At 50.6% G+C, this 19285-nt stretch overlaps 4 protein-coding genes across 4 annotated transcripts; 1 reads left to right on the forward strand and 3 right to left on the reverse strand.

Annotated features, from left to right (window-relative positions):
- Window positions 1–96: 96 nt before the first annotated feature.
- Window positions 97–6862, forward strand: KY384_008591 (uncharacterized protein; the record flags this gene model as incomplete). Its single annotated transcript, XM_044817079.1, has 10 exons — window positions 97–358; window positions 411–709; window positions 1178–1259; window positions 1794–1917; window positions 1981–2048; window positions 2100–3475; window positions 3525–3992; window positions 4068–4925; window positions 4975–6201; window positions 6251–6862. 10 exons carry the CDS (start codon window positions 97–99, stop codon window positions 6860–6862), a joined length of 5376 nt encoding a protein of 1791 aa, XP_044666444.1.
- Window positions 6863–8575: 1713 nt separating this feature from the next.
- KY384_008592 (uncharacterized protein) lies at window positions 8576–13111 on the reverse strand (the record flags this gene model as incomplete). The annotated part of the gene is made up of 3 exons (XM_044817080.1): window positions 8576–9626; window positions 9673–10034; window positions 10085–13111. 3 exons carry the CDS (start codon window positions 13109–13111, stop codon window positions 8576–8578), a joined length of 4440 nt encoding a protein of 1479 aa, XP_044666445.1.
- Window positions 13112–15350: 2239 nt separating this feature from the next.
- On the reverse strand, window positions 15351–16901 carry KY384_008593 (uncharacterized protein; the record flags this gene model as incomplete). The annotated part of the gene is made up of 1 exon (XM_044817081.1): window positions 15351–16901. The coding sequence occupies one exon, from the start codon at window positions 16899–16901 to the stop codon at window positions 15351–15353; it is 1551 nt and encodes a 516-aa protein (XP_044666446.1).
- An 828-nt stretch (window positions 16902–17729) lies between these two features.
- KY384_008594 (uncharacterized protein) lies at window positions 17730–18854 on the reverse strand (the record flags this gene model as incomplete). Its single annotated transcript, XM_044817082.1, has 1 exon — window positions 17730–18854. The coding sequence occupies one exon, from the start codon at window positions 18852–18854 to the stop codon at window positions 17730–17732; it is 1125 nt and encodes a 374-aa protein (XP_044666447.1).
- Window positions 18855–19285: the final 431 nt, after the last annotated feature.

The following is a 19285-nucleotide window of genomic DNA, read 5'->3' on the forward strand; positions in this document are numbered from 1 at the left end:
GTTTCATTGATAGATCCACGCCGGGTCTTAAATAGCGCTAGAGCAACGTCATCTTGCTTCAAAAGCGCAGTCTCCTGCTCGCAACACCCGGCCAACATGAAATCGATGGCACAGATCCTATTCCTCACCGCTGGATTCCATGCGTTCGCCATTCCTGCAAAATCATTTCTTCCTAGCTTTCTTTCCCGATCTCCCGAGTTGCGACAACAGCAACAGCAGCCTATCATGAATATACCTATTCCAATCCCCGGTGGTTCCGACAGTAACGACAAAGATCTCTTTAGTGGTCCAGGCGACCTCATCATATCAGACGTGATTGGCAAAGAGAGCAGCATAAATATTTTTGCCGGATTTACACGTGTTTTCTCACCACCACTGTAGAAGCGCCCGCAAAGCTGACACAAATGCAGGCGATGTTAATAGCATTTCTAAGCGGTTCGATGATTCTGATAAGACGACTACCGTTCTCGCGCCTTTGAACTCTGAGCTGAAAAAGCTGCCGCGGAAACCATGGGAAGATCCCGAAGACTACAATAGCCTGGGCGCGGAGGCCTACAAGGGCAGTGAAGGTGAAGATAGGGCGACGAGGAATTTAAGACGGTTCGTGGAGGCACACATCATACCGGCCAGCCCGTGGGAGGAGGGAAAGAAGGTTGAGTCATTACGCGGGGAAACAGTCTGGTGGGAGAAAAAAGATGGAAAGAAATTGGTCAGCTCAATACACGCTCCAGTCACTGGAGAACATTGCTGACGTAGCACAGATACAACCAGGCAATATCGAAATTGTTAGTATTGCGGAAAAGGTTGCGAATGGAGAAGTTTGGGTAGTGAGAGGCTGCCTGAACTATGCGCCATAACGGCTCCCATGGATAGCCTCTCACACATCGAGAACGTATAAGAAGCAAGGTATCAGGCTGACGACGCAGTGTCATTTGGCCATTCAGTTGTATATTAGATGAACTAATGTGAACGGTAGTAATGACATTGTGCATGATCTTGAGCTGGCATGATGAATGCTGATTATCGGACGTCAGTTCTACTGAACTTCAATGTGCCGCCTCAGGAATAATGCATGTTTCCGTACTAGGCATGGCTTTCGATACGGTACTATTGGGGATCTCGCGTATAATTACAAAGTAAATAGGACTCAGCAAGCCAGCTAAGCTTCTTTGAGCAGTTATATTCAGATTACTTTGTAATCAAACGATTCAATTACATCCCCTACCGTAAACCAGATGGCCAACAATATGTCACAGCAAGTAAAGATGTTGTGCAGACAAGGGCCTAGATACCGCCGTTCGGAAATGCATCAACATACATGACAAATCTTTCCTTGCCTTGCTTGCGTATGAACGAATGGGAAAAGTGTTTTTCCGACATGTTCGTTCACCCGCATCTCAAAAGTCACTTAGCCCGATATCGCTTAGACTGAGATGATTTTGACAGGGGTTCTGGGCGCCCTGTGACATCGTTCAGCAGCGTCCATTTCCATCTCAACTTCCACGGAATGCCACGACGCAGCTACGATATCACATTCAGGGGCAATCGCTACACCCACACAGATATTTGTGTGCCCCGCGCAAGCTCACGCCACTGAGTTCTATTGCGGAATTGCAATCCAGCAACCATACTCACGCTGCGCACTGCTGTGTTGCGATTATCGCACCTGCGCGGTGTGAAGAGTCCGGGTTGAACAGCTTGATCTTCAATTAATGTAACAGACTTGAGGTATACATCCTTCTCAGGTAGCTGATCTCACTCATCTCAAATGACCACTGACGTTGTGTGATCAGCAAGCTCAAGGCTTCTTACCATGAACTCGCACAACCCCAATGCGTGGCCACCAGGTGGCCCGGGACCGCCTCCACCCAACACTGAGCAACACTCCATACAACAGAGACCCCCTGGCTCATTTGGGTAGGCCACATACACTTGAGACACGAAGCTGAAGAAAAGTCTCTACTGACACCCTTGACACAGACCAGCTCCCCCTTTACAACGACCACCTCAACATCAGATGAATGGCCCGTCAATGCCACAACAGCCCAGTCAGTCGAACGACTTACATTCCATGAATCTTTGTGACTGACTGCTCTTAGCATCTTTCTTCACCAACCAGCCCAACGGTCACCATGCCTTACCCAATCCTCAAAACTTGCCCCCTCAGGCGTCGCCCTTACAGTCTGCTCAATCCATTCGGAGCGCTCCTCCTCCCTCACTTCAGCAACACTCTCCGACCAGCCTTCCTCCTCCGCCCTCACAGCAACACTACCCGCTGCCCGCTCTTGGTCCTTCTATGTCGCAACAGTCACCACGGCCGACTCTGCAAGCAGATCGGGACATGATGGAACGCGAGCAGCAAGAACGGCTACGTCAACAAGAGATGGCACAAGCCCGGTACGATCAGCAGGAGGCAGAGCTGATCTCTCAACAGCACGAGAGACAGATACGAGAAATGCAGGCCCGAGAGCAGCAACAACGTGAATATCAACAACGGGACCAGCTTCATTCCCCACGAGAAAATCACGCTGGTACAATCCCCTTACAACAGCCGGTCGCGTCAAGAGTCCCTGCTACTCTCCATGGCCCGAATGGTATTTTGAATGAACAGCATATCACCAGCCCTCATGCTCAACCTTCTCAACCTTTAGGAGCTCCCAGTGGGCCTGGCAATGTATTCAGTGGGAGCGCTCAAAGTGTCGAAAATGGTGCCAGGCACTTCGCCCCCCAAGTCCCTCCGAATATGGCTCCTCAGCAACAGCTTATACATCTGACACAAGCTGCGGCTCCGCAGCAAACGAATGGCGTCCTACCGATGGGCCAACAGCAGCAGCAGCAGCCTATTCTCAATGATGCCTTGACATATCTTGACCAGGTGAAAGTGAGATTTCAAGAGCAACCAGATGTCTACAACCACTTTCTCGATATCATGAAAGACTTCAAGAGCCAAGTTATTGACACGCCAGGGGTCATAGATCGAGTTTCGGGCCTTTTCAATGGAAATCCAGAACTCATCTCTGGATTCAATACATTCTTACCTCCTGGATACAAGATTGAATGTGGACTCGATAATGATCCAAACGTCATACGTGTGACAACGCCTATGGGAGGCATGTCAGTATCGCAAATGCCTGGTCCTCCGAATGGTATTATGGTCAATCGAGTCAATGCAGGAGATGGACGTGCAGCTGACTATTCTGATGGCCCTCAGCGTTCTGAGTGGGGCCCTATACAGCAGCAAGAGCTCGAACAAAGTGAGAATGCCTTATTCGCCGCCACTCAGCAGCCGGGTGCAAACCTGTTCCCTGGCCAGCCGCAGACATTAGAAGATGCTGGAGAAGGGTACGATGACGCGGTCCAAGCAGACGTGCGAGGTTTATCAAACGGACTGGGTGCAAACCAGCACCTTCTGGGTGGTGATAAGCGTGGGCCAGTCGAGTTCAACCATGCTATCGGCTACGTCAACAAAATCAAGGTAGGCTGTGTGACCTTGAAGCCGATCTTCCTGTAGCTAATTGAACCAGAACCGATTCGCGAGCCAACCTGATATCTACAAGAATTTCCTCGAGATACTACAGACGTATCAGCGCGAGTCCAAGCCCATTGGTGATGTCTATGCGCAAGTCACACAATTATTCAGCTCGGCGCAAGATCTTTTGGAAGACTTCAAGCAGTTTCTTCCAGAATCAGCGGCACAAGCCAAAGCTCAGGCGCAAGCCGCTACAAAGCATGCAGAAGACTCTGTGCCCACCAGCAACATGCGAGGTGGGAATGAATACAGCGCTGGTGCCCCACGAGCCCAGGTCTCTACCCCTCGCCCTGCTGGAGACTACAAGTTTCCACCTATGGGGACCTTTGCGCCACCATCTGTTGGCAAAGACAACAAGAAACGTCGTGGTGGAGCCGGTTCGCAAATGACGGGTAGTGTAGCTGCTCCGGATGTGAGTGCTGTATCAAATAGCCGAAACCAGCGCAATGTGAATGGCAACAAGGTAAGTCAAGCTTTTGGAACGTTGAAGCCGCCCTCAATTTCTTCACTTAGAGGGTCACTGACTATGCACCAATAGCGTTCAAAGGCAGAGCAAGCAAAGCCCCCGGTAGCTGACGTTGTCCCTGTTTCGCCGACTCTCGTTCCAAGTCTTCCGACTCCATTGAAGCCTTCGGAAGATGAGAGCAACATGCAAGAGGGCATCTCGTTTTTTGAGAGAGTCAAGAAGTTCCTCGGCAACCGTCAGACATTCAACGAGTTCCTCAAACTCTGCAATCTCTTCAACCAAGAGATTATTGACAAAGATACTCTCGTACACAAGACTTATAATTTTATCGGTAGCAACATAGACTTGATGTCTTGGTTCAAGAGGTGGCTTAACTATGAAGGCCGAGATCACGTTGTCCTGAACACCCAGAGAATTCCTAGTGGAAAGGTTGTTCTGAGCAATTGCCGTGGTCTGGGGCCTAGTTATCGCCTCCTCCCAAGACGAGAGCGGCTACGATCTTGCAGCGGCCGCGACGAAATGTGCAACTCAGTGCTGAACGATGAATGGGTATCACATCCGACTTGGGCCTCTGAGGAGTCAGGATTTATCGCGCACCGGAAGAATCTATATGAAGAGGCGCTGCATAAGATCGAAGAAGAACGTCATGACTACGATATCAATATTGAGGCCTGCCTTCGGACAATACAGCTTCTCGAGCCAATAGCGCAACAGCTGAAACTTATGACAGATGACGAGAGGTACAAGTATGAACTGCCTCCGGGTATCGGTAGTCAAAGTGAGACCATCTATCGTCGGGTTATTAAGAAAATTTATGACCGTGAGCGCGGTGGTAAAGTCATCGAAGATATGTTCAAGCGACCAAATGCCGTCATTCCTATACTTCTGGGTCGTTTGAAACAAAAAGTCGAGGAATGGAAAGCCAGCCAGGTATGTAGTGCTGACAATGAAGCTATGAAAGTAGCTAATCGTGATACAGCGGGAATGGGAGAAAGTTTGGCGCGAGCAAACAAACCGTATCTTCTGGAAGAGTCTTGATCATCAGGGAATCACCGTTAAGTCATCGGACAAACGTCAATTCCAACCAAAGACACTTCATAACGAGATCCACGCCAAATACGAAGAACAGCGTCGCCAACGCTTGATTCCGTGGACTCAGGTGCCGAGATATCAGTTCAAGTATGGATTCAATGATTTCGAGGTTCTTTACGATGCCTGCCATCTCCTACTTACTTGTCTGCACGTCTCGTACCCTGCGAACGAGGCAGACAAGTTGCGACTCGATAGCTTTATCAAGACGTTCATCCCGACTTTCTTCGACGTCGATAGAGAGGCCTTTGAAGAAAGGATGAACGATATCGAAGACGCCACTCCGCCGAACGAAGAGATGGATGATGACGAAGCGAATACGGACGGCGAATCAAATGGAGTACGTGGCCGTCGTGGACCTAATGGCAAGAAGCAAGATTTGCGAAGAGGCGTCCTGGAGAGAAAGTCAGGTCGAGGCGAGGCCGCAGATCGAAGTGGTGTGACAACACCTGATGTACAATCTAACGATGAGGATACTCCGGCATCAGCAGGCACGCCCACAGATCAGCCCCGGCCAGACCCTTCTGAGCATCGTTGGATGTCCCATCCAGTCAGTGGAAGTGAAGCCGACTTGAATGTCCCCTTCAGACGAGATGATTTTCATCTCTACGCAACCTCGAACATCTACTGCTTCTTTCGAATGTTTCAAGGCTTGTACGAGCGGCTTCAACATATCAAGGCCCTGGAACACAAGGTGCACACGGACGTCAGAAACGCCATGATGCAGAAGCCTGCTCACAAGCTTGGCCTGTTTGATAAGATTCCCACCGATTATTTCGCTGATGTGTCCTCTACGGCCAACTATTACAAGCAGACTGTTCAGATTTGCGAGGAGGTGATCAAGTCAGAAGTCGATTCAAACCAGCTTGAAGATATGCTACGGCGCTATTACATGCATGACGGCTGGCAACTCTTCACCTTTGACAAAATGTGCGCATCAATATTGCGCTTTGCGCTGCTAATTCTCGTAAGCGACAACAAGGACAAAAGTTTGGACATTATCAACCTTTTCTACAAAGACCGAAAAGAGGATGAGACGACACATCAAAACGAACTGACGTACCGGAAGCAAGTGGAGAAGTTTGGCAGAGACGGTGACATCTTCCGCATCCGCTACGTGAGTTGAGTCTGTGGCTCATCGCTGTTCAGCTGCTGACATTACTTAGAATCGACCTACGCAAACAGCCTACGTCCAGATCTTCAAGAAGGACGATAAGACTTATGAGGCCGACGAGTTAGCTGCATCAGCTCGCTGGTCTTACTATGTCTCAACATACTCAATGCTTGATCACACCGAAAGCGTCCCTTTGAAGAAAATGTCCTTCCCGTACCTCCGGCGCAACCGACCTTTTGCCGCCGGCGCCAAGAAGGGCAATGCAGGCGAGGATGGCGGAGAAGTCAAAGCATTCCCCCTGCCCATGTCGAGCTACGACGGCCTCGTTATTCGTATCTCTCCAAACAACTACCATCTCCTTTACGATCCCTACACCTACGATTGGTGGCTTCAGTCGCCACAATCTCGGAAACGAGGGTCGAGCGCCTACGAGGAAGCTCACCAGAAGCGGAAAGAAGGCTTGTCGGATTTGTTCGAGAACAAAGAACGGAATAAGTGGATGAGTGAGCTCAAAGACGAAGACATCCAGAAGACTAAGGACGACTTCCAGAGATGGTTGCATGGTGAGCATAGTTCCTCGGAGACGGTGAGAGGCGACCAGGGTGAAGCGGCGGGGAGAAGGCAGAATAGTAGTGAGGACACTCTGATGGGTGGGACAGCATAATAAATCGCCTTGCATTCAATCTTTCATTCTGCAGCATAGCATCGGCAGGGTTGTGGGACGTTTTCTACAGACGGGATGTGCGGCTCTCTTGGCCTGAAAAGTGGCTGTAGTACTTCTATACTTTACCATGTATGATACGACTCAGGATTAGGATATCTACATGTATCTGGCCGGTTAGAAGGTTGATTCTTCTGTGTTCAGTCTCCGTCCATCTCATCTCTAATATTATTTGCATGACTTTACTTTCCCTCTCTATCCCCCTTCACCTTCAAAAACTCCCATGCCCATCAGGAATCTCCACCGCATCCACCAACGCATTCACATCTACCCCCTCCCCATTCCCCTCCCCTCCACCAAACCACCGGCCCCTCCCATCCCCGTCCTCCCCAATCACCACATCATTCCCACTCATCATCCTCCTCACCATAACGCCCTGCTGGTCAAAAACCCAGTGTTCCAGCCCATAACACCTCTTCCACTTCATGCCATCGTGGGCGTCTTGGTATTCGTAGAAGAATTGCACGGCTATCTTGTCGGTCGTGAAGGAGAAAAGCTCTTTTCTCAACCTGGGCTTTTATGTCAGATATATCATCCCCCCTTTCCCCTCTTCCCCTGTTCTTAAAGAAAAGAAAGAGGCGCACACGCTACCATCTTTTTCTATAAAGATATAGAAATGTCCAAAATCCCAGAGCACCAACACCAAAAACAACACACACAAGCAAAGCAAGCAAGACAAGAGGTATCTCACCTATAACCCACCTCCCTCCCCCACTTCCGCGCCAAAAACCCCTTGATTTCCTCATGCCCTCGCACAAACACATCTCTGTTCCTCCAGATACAGTCGGGCGTGTACCCCTTGACGACCTGCTCCGGATCGCGGGTATTCCATAGCGCTTGGGCTTTCTTGACTTTTTCGTGGGCGGTGGCGAGGGTGAAGGGGGAGTGGGTGGTGCCATTGCTTGAGTTGATAGAGTGAAGGGGGAAGTGATTTAAACTTTGAGAACTTTTTATCTTTTCAACAAGGGAGAATTTGAGTTGCAGGCTACGGATATGGGACTATATGAGGCTGGTGGTGGTTGATCACTAGGAATGAGGGGGGGGTTTCTCTGGTAGGTAGGTAGTTAGGTAGGTATGGGAGGGCGGAAGCGTCGGGATGAAGATGATTGATTACTGAGCATATGTGGCTTGCAGGTGGACACAAGAATAAAAGATTAGCCGAATGATGTAGGAATGGCAGAAATAAATGCATCAGAATCGTGTATGATCAATTGATTTCTAAATGCAGATGCTGTAAAGGTCGACATGTGGATTCTTGAGGCACTTAAAAGCAGGCGCATATGGACATACAACCAAGTAGGCTATTGATGGTCGCCGAAGGCTGGCTATGCTGTCTATAATACATATTTCGTACTTTATCGTATAACCCTCGCTCACTCACGTCAAGGAGAACTTTTTCCTGTCCTGTAACCCTCTCCTTCTCGTACGTTGACGTCCTCTATTCAGCCCCAGCTACTAGGCCCCACTGTCGATCTTATGACGCCGGCGCTCTGATAATACTGTCTACTTGCTCGTATAAAGAACGAATGCTCCTCAAGTTCCACGCTGATGCGATGATACCCCATCCCGGCCATGAACCATCGCCGATACATGCATGCACCTCGGAAGACTCGTGCGCTCGTAACCAGTCGTACCACCCTACTGTCCGACACTACTTCACGAATCCCCATCACTGGCATCTCTGTTCCTCTGGTTGTCGCTAGGCGTCACAGTAGTCTCACTCTCATGTCTCGACAACCAACCTCTCATCGCATCCCTCGCGGATGGGCCACGCATACTGCCCAATGTACTATCGCGTTCCAAGTCGCTGCTATCTCTGCCTTGAACATCGAGACTGCTGCGGCCCGATGCGACGGCCTCGCCATCATTAGCAGGAAGTTTCAGGTTGCTACCGTGCTGGCGTGAGGAAGTAGCGTCATCGCGGTGCTGTTTGTCGAGGCGGCTCATGTTCTCTTTTGTGAGTGCGGACAGGGAGTTGTCTGGGTTTGCAATCGGTGTTGGGCCGGGAGGAGAGGTGAGAGGATATTGATGCGGGTGGGACGCTGACGCCGCAAGGAGCTTTTCGTCTCGGAGGGAGGTAGCTTTTTCCTCGGCTTCGACTTGATGTCTGTCTCTGTCGTCTTGTGTTCCTGAAGCCAGGAGCGTGCTGTCGTTTAATGGTTCCGTCTGAGGTGGCTTGTCGGTAAATTTGGGCAGCACCCTCTCGAGGGGCTTCGTAGGAACATTATCGATGCTGCCCGGTTGGGATGATGGGGTAGAGAAGCTGTCATTACAATTGCTATCGTGATCGGTCTTATGGTGGGCGTGAGTCGCATTTATCCGTCCCTCACGCTTGCCTTCGATGGCCCACTTGAGTAGCATGTTCTCGAGCGCTTTGCCCTTGACCGGCTTGGCAAGGTAGTCATCCATTCCGGCTCTTTGACATTTCTCTCTGTCGCCTTGAATTGCTGAGGCGGTCATTGCAACGATGGGAAGGTTGCGGATTGTTGGGAAAGTAGTATATGGGCTATGATGTCGAATGAAATGCGTCGCTCTGTAGCCGTCAAGGATAGGCATTTGCACGTCCATGAGGACAATATCCGGCTTCGGATGAGTGGGAGAAGCTTCTGCCACTAGATAATCGAGCGCCTCTTGACCATTCCATACTGCATTGACAGAGAAGCCGAATTTCTTGATGGTCTTGGTTGCTATTTGTTGATTGATGGCGCTGTAACATATCAGCACTCACTCGCAAATTAGACGGAGAGACTCACTTGTCTTCCACGACTAAGACATGTACCTTCCCGCGATCAATCTCTGGCAGAGCTTCCTCGCTTGAGAAGGGCGAGTTCATGCTACCTGTCCTCGAGTGGGAAGACTTTCGGAAACCGCGTGGAACCCTGGCTGAATCAGGTGCAGGGCTCATGGGTGGAGTGCCATCTGAACTCCGAATCTCTGATGCGCATCCAGACATAGACATTTCCGAATGTAGCCGATCTGGGACTGAGCCGACCTGAACAAGCGGAGACTCTCTTGATGGGAATTGTGGCTTGTTGAAGGGGATCCAGAAGGTTGCTTTCGTACCATGACCAAGTTCAGAATCCAGTGTGATTTCTCCACGCATGAGCTCGACCAACTAGCTTGGTCAGTATTGATGTATTGCGAGTCGAAGTCGGTGCGTCTTACATTCTTACAAATGGTCAAACCAAGACCAGTCCCTCCAAATCGCCGTGCAGTGCTTGAGTCAGCTTGGCTGAAAGGCTTGAACAGACGCTGTCTGACACTTTCTTCTATGCCTATCCCAGTGTCTTCCACGGAAAAGACCACAGATATGCTCTCGCTGTTCTCTTCTTTCTTCTTCACAGAAAGCTTGACTGAACCTTCAGATGTAAACTTGATGCTATTAGTCAGTAGATTAGTTATAATTTGCCGGACTCGTCCAGGATCTCCCATCACAACAAGATCGTTTTCTTGTCCAAGTTGAACATCACTTTTAAAGTCTAAATTCTTTCGCTCGGCAGCAAAGGAGAGCATTTTGCACACATCCTTTATCACAACGCTCAGGCTGAAATGAACCTCTTCGATGTCCAGTCTACCGGACTCCACTTTTGACAAATCCAAGATGTCATTGATTACTGTCAGAAGGCCATTTGTAGATCTCTGTATATTTTCGGTGAATTCTCTTTGTTCTCTGTCCAGTTTAGTATCGAGAAGCAGGTCTGACATCCCAATGACACCAGCGATAGGTGTGCGGATTTCGTGCGACATGTTTGCAAGAAACTGACTTTTCAATTTTGATGCCTCTTTTGCTGCGGTCTCTGCCGAAAGGAGCCTTATATTCTCTTTGTTTTGCTTCTCAAGAGCAATATCAGCATCCTTCATGTCGGTCACATCGATGCTGACGCCGATCACACCCTTGACGGTACCTCTATCTTTCTGTCGCCCTGTATCCTTGTCCTTGGTGATGGGTATGAACCGAGTCCGGCACCATCGCTGCCTTTGTGGGATATAATGCTCGACGTCTTGCTCCTTGACGTCACCGCTGAAAATCCTCTCCATCGCTCCCATGTACATAGAAAGCCCCGGGTCGCTCTTTTCATTCTCCTTGAAGATCTCATAGATGTCACGTCCTTTGCTTTCCGAAGCCTTTGCCTCTTCCCCCTCGGCTTCCCATAACATCTTACCCTCAAGGAATGTAATGGTTCGGTGAGCATCAATCGCCCAAACAGCGACCTTAGCATGTTTGATGACGTAGAGCAGTTGCTCACGTAATTCCTTAGCAGCGCTACGTGCTTCTACTACGTCGTGGATGTCAGTGCAAGAACCGAACCATTTCTGGATTGTACCGCTCTTGGTATCTCGGAGGGGCATCGCTCGACCAAGCATCCAACGCCATTCTCCAGCACGGCTCTGGCAACGATATTCCGTTCTGTACTCATCTCCAGTCGCAAGAGAATGAGCCCACCGCTTCCGTGCCTCGGGCACATCCTGAGGGTGAAAAGGATGTTGCCAGCCATCACCAAGCGACATCTCTTCAGTCAAGCCCGTATAATCGTACCATCGCCTAGAAAACCAATCATGCTCACCTGTCGGAATTGTTGTCCAAAGCATTTGAGGCATCGTGTCGCATATCAGCTCGAACTGCTTGTCATTTTCTTCGTTCTGAGTTTTGATGATCTCGTCATATTTCGTCACGTCCTTGAAAGCGATAATGCCCCCGAGGAATTCTCCTGTCTTCTCGTCGTAAATCCCCTCCCCACTGACTTCATATGTGCTTCGCTCTCCGTCATCCTTTAGTGTTCCTATCTTCCAGCTATTAAAAGGTTTTTGCGTACGACAGAGCTTAACGATTGGGAAATCATCCGGCTCCAACTCTTTCTCGAAGTCGGCGTCAAACATCTTGAAGCGTGAGATTGTATCATAGGCGTCTTCACTCGTTGGATCACACTTCTGATACATCAATTTGTAGGCAGCCTTGTTAGGAATCGATATACTTTCATCCCTCCACATTGCAATGAGAGGAATATCCATTGAGTTGATTATGGCGTCTTTCATGCGGGACAATTTGTGCAATATAGCTGGTGCGGCCGATAGATCAGCTTTACTTGGAGGACCCATCGGAGGAAATGGAGCGATTGGCGATGGCTGTCCATGGGGTGATGTTGCAGTCGCAGGCGGAGTGGCCGGCACCATGCCACATTTCGAGCAGACACTGGGACTGCCGGGAGAGGAAGGATTTGATCGTGTAGAGGGCGAAAGGGTTGCAGCTCTTGAGGGAGTTCGTGAATGCCCAAGTTTTCTAGCGGTAAAGCTTGCACCCGAGGCATATGTAAAGGTCAGGGTGAAGTAGATTTGATTGTCGAGAGTCCAGATGGAGACGGTCATTCGGGCGCAGACCTGGTGATCAGAATTTGAAGATTTGTTGCTTCTTGCGGTTGAGTTATTGCCTGCCTCGTGATTTTGAGAAGACATAGAAACGTTGACGATAATGTCATGAGCTACTTCTCGACTCCTCGTTTTTGACGGACCCTTCTTGTAATGCCTCTTTGCCTGCGTCGAGTTTGTAGGTTTTGAAGGTACCGTAGAAGCACTTTTGCTAGTATCTGAAGTGGCAGGACGCTCATTCTCATCGATTTGGGATTGATCTTTGTGCCCGACGTCCTCCGTTAGGCTGTCTAAGAACTTTTCCCAGCTAACCCACACCTGGTGTCCGTCTTGCACCATATCAATGCCGAGCTGTGACAACGACTGCCCTCGAAGCATCTGTACATTCGGTTTCTCGTCGTCGGTGGTGCTATCCTCTTCATCTGACCCACCATGCCCACCCTCCAGCCCCATCAAACGACCCATTGCCTCATTTGCGAGTATCACAGTCTTCAAGCTAGATAAGACTAGCAGAGGCGTCGGCAGATATTTAATGGCGGCAAAAGCGGCCTCTGTCGCTCGTGGTATCTTAGGAATGTCGATATTCAAGGGAGAAAGGGTTCCGCTGGAGGTCTTCCGCAGGGGATGGTCATCCCTTGCGGCTTCACGGCGCAGATATGAGGCTGGCGATTTACTGCGACTCTTCGCAGGGCTTTTCTGGCGACCGACACCGCCATTGTGATGGAATGTGGAAGCAGAGAGGGATTGCTTGAGAGTCGGGAAGGATGATAATTCTGCACGTTCGTTTGAAGTAGTCCGTAGCAATTCGTTTGGGTTATGACTAGACATCGCACTCTGTCAATCGCTCTTGAAATTCTCAGCGCGTCCGAGACATCAGCGTTTCCTCAAAGGGATTTGTATCGATATGAAGGCCCATTGGAATGGACGACTTGATGACCAATCCGCTAGTTTCTCGTCTGGAGTAGCGCGGTTTTCATAGGCCTGCCTCGTCGAAGACCTAGCTATGAAGTGAATACTATGGTCAACACGCTGACTGCTTCAGTGTAACGGTATTGTCGTCCGATATAGCGGTCTCTTGATACACTGGATGCTCATTAGCTACTGTCCGGAGCATTAGAGGGTCTAGAATTGACGTAGGTGCCGCACCAGCTCCTACCAAAACCTTAATCGATACCCTCTTTACGGCGACCAACGATGGCAGAAAACTCAATACTCAGGGCTCGATAATCGGTGAGCAAAACTGGGAACTTCAGCCTCGCCAGTGAACCACCCCACTTTCTCTTCCATTTCCTCAATTCCCTACAGAAGGTCAACTTCTACACCAAATGGAGACCACCACAATGGACAACCTGACCATCAGCGAAAAGCCCACCACAATGTCCCCTCCTCCCTCCGGCCCACTCTCCCCACCCCTCAACCCCCTCACCCCAAAAACCCCTCAAGCCCTCCGAAGCAAACACTTCTTCCTCCTAACCCTCCTCCTCCTCCTCTTCACCCTCACCATCGACCAACTCGCCCGCTCCACCCACCACGTCAACCCGACTCTCCTCTCCCCCTCCACCCTCTCTTACATCATCAACACAACGCAAATCAGCATCCTAATCCTCGTAATCAGCTGCGTAACCCCTTACCCCTACGGTTTCAACGTCTTCACGCCCTTCTGCCACGAGCCCTGCTTCGAGAATTACCGGTTCTTGCAGGCCACGTATTTGCTTAGTATGCTGGCGGGGCAGGTTGTGGGGTTTGGGGAGGTGGGTGCGCGATATGTTGTGAAAGCTTGGATGGGTGGAGCAGGTAGGGCAGGGAAGGGGATCATCGATAGGCATTCGGCGCCGAGATTGTATTCGAGAGATGTGTGGTTTTGTATCAGTGGGGCGATGTGGTTGGCGTTGTGGAAGCTGGGGGGACTCAGGGCATGGAAGAAAGAGATGCGTGGGGGTGTTGTGGCGATGGGGGAGGCGAGGGAGGAGTGGGCGGGACGGGTGAGGACGGGGTGCCGGGTGGTTAGGTGTAAGGTGAGGGGTGGGTATGTGAGGTACATGGCGCTGGCGGAGATCGACCGTGAAGAGGGAGAGGTGGTAAAGAAGCAAGGGATTATTGTTGAGACATAGAGGGCTAGTAATGACCATCGTCATTATCGCAAATGGTGGCAACGACTCATTTCTGGCGGGGTGGATCACTGTGCTGACATGCGAACTCTCTGATCACCAAAGCAAGACGGAAAAGGCCGGGCTTGACAGTGTCAGCACTCTGCCGGTTATACATACCGGGCGATGCCAATGATACACGACAGTATTTCATCGTGCAGACCAATTAGGGTTTCCTTAGATTATAACTCAACGAAATTTTCGATTCATGATTGAAATGACCAGATATATTTTTCCTGGGGGTGAGGAGGAACCTAAATAGGGGGATAGAATGAATGAGAACACAAATTTTGACCTCTGTAGACAATTGAGCACGCACAGCTTCGTTCCTGATTTTCACCATCAGAGGTCATCATGAGGTCAAGGCCATGAATGTAACTTTCTAGCATGGGTAGGTTCAATATTTGATCAGTTTACTCTCGAAACGTCCAAATCAAAGCAGGCGCAGGCCAGATCCAAAAATCACAGCGATGGGCCTGCTCACTTTCAAATCATGTATCATTAGCCCCGTATACCCATACCTATATACATCTCATTCCCCGCGTCTTTCCTCCTCCTTTCCCCCTCTCTTCATCAGCTCGTCCATAATAAGTACAGATAACAGGCCGCTACTGGCACCCCAACAAGTAAAACACTACGTCTCCATTCCTCCATAACAGCCTTCACCCCCCGAGGACCATACCCACTACTGCTGCCATTAAGATCGATATCCTGCCATCCCCTGCCCTTGTCCCTCCCTCTCTCCGCATCCTCGTCACCAGGTACATACCCATACCCCCCACCCTTTGCCGGACTCGCAGTTCTCGACTTCCCACCCACCGCCCTAGGCGCCAATCCATTACTGGTCGCGCTCGCACTCGAGAAATCCAATCCGTACAGTGACGATGGCGGCGGATCCTCCTTTCCCCTCGGTCTCAACATCAATGGCAAAGCGCCCCCCCAACCCCAAGCCCGCCCAATCCCAAGCCAGCAGTTCCCTTAATCACCGGCCGCGCCTTCACAGCCCTGACGGACCTCACAAGCAGCGCCACAACCGTAATCGCGAACATCCATGCATATTTGACGAAAATGCCCAGCTGATCAGGCAGCAAACACAGGTGTGTCTGCAGCGTCGGTTTCCTCGGACTCACCGTCTCGGTAGTGATAGCCTTGCCCTCGGCATCGAGCGGGTTCCACAAACTCAGCATCAGAAAGCCCGGCTTGCGGATCCCCATCGCCCACGAGATCGACTTGACTGTGATTTCGCGGATGCCGCCGCCACGGGAGGTATATTGCCGGTGCAGGACGTCGCAGTAGTCGTGGTCGTCGCCTGAGAAGACGTGGACGATGTCCGGGACGAGGTCGATGATTTCGTCGGAGACGGGGGCAGTGAGGACGTTCTGGTATTGGTTGCCAGTTTGGAGGAGGAGGGCGTTCGCGTCGTCTTTCTCTTCGGCGGCGCCGGTGAGGAGTTTTGAAGGGGGGTGACGCTCGCGTAGGGGACCACAGGGGGTGCCGGCGGATCTGTAGAGGGGGATGTGTGTGAGAAGAATGGAGGGGACGTCTGCGTCGACATGGGTTGCGGGTCTGATATCCCTTGCTCGAGGATCTTCCAGGCCGTAAACAGCTGTGTCTAAGGGGTCGTTCTCAGGCCCGCCGTTTTGGGTGCGCAAGTACCTGGCTACCGCTTGGGATTTGATTGAGGAGGCTTCGCGAAGGAATTGCTCAGTAGATTCCCAAATCGTATTTCCAGACTCGGTGTCCGCTGTGACGCCAGTAGCTGGGTCTGGCTGGCCTTTTGCGCTCAGAGAAACAGAGTCGATGCCGATAAAGCTGTAATTGCCGACGATATCGATTCTATTTCCCTCGCCAAAGTAGGCATAGAATCGCTCTCTAACGGGAATCCTAATGCCTTTTCCGAGGCCTAAATCGTGATTGCCCGGCAGGCTGGCCACAAACCTCCCCTGTGTTTGCACAGCCTGTCTGCTAGCAAAGAACTGATCCGTAAAGAGTTCTCCAAATCTCCTATACTCCCGCATCCATAATTTCTGACCGTATTTTCTCCACCTCCTTTCGATTCTGGGATCCCTTTCCAAATCTGGTGGGCTCCATTCCCGCCCACCGTCGAACAAATCCCCGAGGAAGAACACGCTATCTGGTTGGAGCTGCTCCATTATAAGTCCAAACCCTTTTCGTAGATACAAGTCGGTGTATTTGACAGTCAGAGAGGAGAGTGGCCAGGGACGACCCGGATAGGTATGAGGATCCACAAGTTGCGGATCTGCAACCAGAACAACTCGGTGAGGCGCGGCACCCGAAGGCCATTTCTCCCATGTCCCCCAATCGCATCGTACTACAGATGAGGAGAAAGTGGTAAGCTCGCCCCAGCGAAGCAGGGGTAGCCAGAGGATTATGAGAAGAAGGCGGAGGGAGAGGAGATCTCTGAGTCGCCAATTGCGGGCATGGGAGAATAAGTCCTTGAGACTTGTCATCGTGAAGTAGAGTAGACCAATCGTGCAGCTAGCGATGTAGCAGATGCTGTTGTAGGTATGTCTTTTGAACTGGGCCCAAAAACAATCCCATTCGGTCTCTGCAGGCCTTGAAGAGGATGTGGCGCGCCGCCGGTCATGGTCAGTGAAAGTAGGGACATATGTTCCGAGAAAGGAGGGAATGTCGTCTGAGAGGCGCCGCTTGGGTTGGTTCGACGTTGCGTGAGCTATCAAGCCATTGGAATGATGAGGCCGTTGTAGCATGGGTATTTCATTGCGGTGTAAGTGTGCGATATAAGATCAAATTCGATTTCATTGGACACTTGGGCGTATTCAGGAGAGAGTTTGACCTGACGGACAGCTGAACGAAAGACCAAGAAGGAGGCGACTAATTGAAAATGCTCGAAATAGCACGAATAGTGGGATATGATTTGAAGTTGAAAAGATGTCTCATGCTCACGATAGGGATAGCGCCGAGGTACGTAATACGTAATCTACTTTAGCGTTGTCACACTCACCAATGAGAGCTCATTTTTGAATACTTCGCTTAGAATTATACTTGAATGAGGAGGAAGCAAAGTATTGAAGTCTTTTCATACTGGGTTGTAGTTATTGAATCGATTAGTTGAGCTTTATTGTCTACTACTTCTCTTGTACGCTAGCTACTTGCTAGGAACTTTTGGGCCAAGTGCCAGACGCCCGTCTTCCAGCCTTCAGCGCCTCCTTTGCTTTTCCATTTGCGCACTCCATACACCGTACATTGTCGAGAACACGCTCCGCAAAATCTGAACCGCAAGCAGTAGTAACACAATAGCCTCCCAAACATAATTATCAGTCGAAAGTCTTTTCAAGATCCACCAACTCCTTGAAGCTGCTCGCAAAGGCTGAGTCCTCTTTGGTGGATGGCTTGGGGAGTGGTTTGCGTCCAAAGCCACCGTAGCCGAAATACGTCTGCAACGCGCTTTTGGTTCCCACAATGCCTCCGGAGATCGCTGCCCAGTCGCCTCGAGCGACCACAGCTTGCAATTTTTGCGCCTCCGCTAGATTTCCTTTCGCCCATAATTCAACAATCTTCACGGTCGCTTTGGGTGCAATGTTGGCCATTCCACCAATAATACCCGAGCCACCAACGGCTAGAGTCTGAAGTGTGAAGTCTGTGGAGCCTCCCATGCACATGAAGCCAGATCCTGGATCGGTAGGCGTAGCTGCTGCTGTCGCCGCTGCAATGCGAGCCAGCTTCCCCGTATTACCACACGTAAGTTTGCAGCCGACAATATTAGGATGCTTAGCTAGGATGCTGATAGTGTCTGATGTGAAATCAATTCCGCCCGAAGCAGCCGGATAGTTGTAGATAAGAATGGGCACTTGGGACGCGTCGGCCACATCTCGGAAAAAGTCAAGCAGCGAATCCTGATTGAGCATTGCCTTGAAGTAGGAGGGCGGGAGGACTAGTGCATAGTCTCCTCCGCTTGTCAATGCTTCGTTGCAGAGCTCGATGGTTTCACGAGTTGACTGTGCTCCACACCCGACAATAATCGGCACATTGTGAAAACCTCCATCGTTCAACGCCTGGCGGGTCGTCTGTGTCACTTGCTTCCTCTCTTGGTGAGATAGATGCACAGCCTCGCCGTTGGAACCTTGCGTTGTGATGCCCGCAACACCAGCCCGTGCAAGTCTGACTGCATGTTTTGCGATTGTGGGCAGATCAAGGTCTTCGTTATCTGCTCGAAAGAATGTCACGGTAGGCACGTAGATACCAGGCCTCAGCGCTCTGATAGTGGGAGGAGCATCCTCAATAGAGGAGAGAGATGTGGTTTCGGAAGAGCTGAATTGGGTTTGCGAGTAGATGGATTCATTCGTGGTCGCGGGGCTCGCTGGATTGGAAGAGTGAGAGTGATGAGCCAAAGCGGAAGGGAAGGTGCTCGTCAATGGAGATGCGGTCTTGTGAGGAGACATGATGTTGAATTAGAGTCTTGACGAATTGCCTCAGAGTTTAGACGGAGCACGCTGGCTTTATAGAGATAACGGAAAGGCAGCCTGGGTCCCGGCGTGTTTAAAAGCATCACGACTATCAGTACTTCGGTAGGGAGGGAATAACCTCTACTCCACATTTAGGTAATCGCTCCGAGCAATCTAGATGATCATTAAAGGAGGCCCGAGCACACATACAGTCCTCGGATGTGGGGGTCACGCGGTTCCTCATAGGGTTATATTTGACGCCTTCAGGAGCCGACGTCAGCAACGGGCGTTAGACCGAATGGTGACATAACCCAGATGGCAGCAGTATTACAACGTGACAATAGCATGTTGAAAGTGCGAATGTTGAAGGACGTTGCATAGTCACAGGCCGCACTGCATCGCAAGCTGCATGTGCACGGTCTGGCAAT

Source organism: Bacidia gigantensis (assembly GCF_019456465.1).
Source record: "Bacidia gigantensis strain McMullin 20006 chromosome Unknown contig_295, whole genome shotgun sequence".
NCBI lineage: Eukaryota > Fungi > Ascomycota > Lecanoromycetes > Lecanorales > Ramalinaceae > Bacidia > Bacidia gigantensis.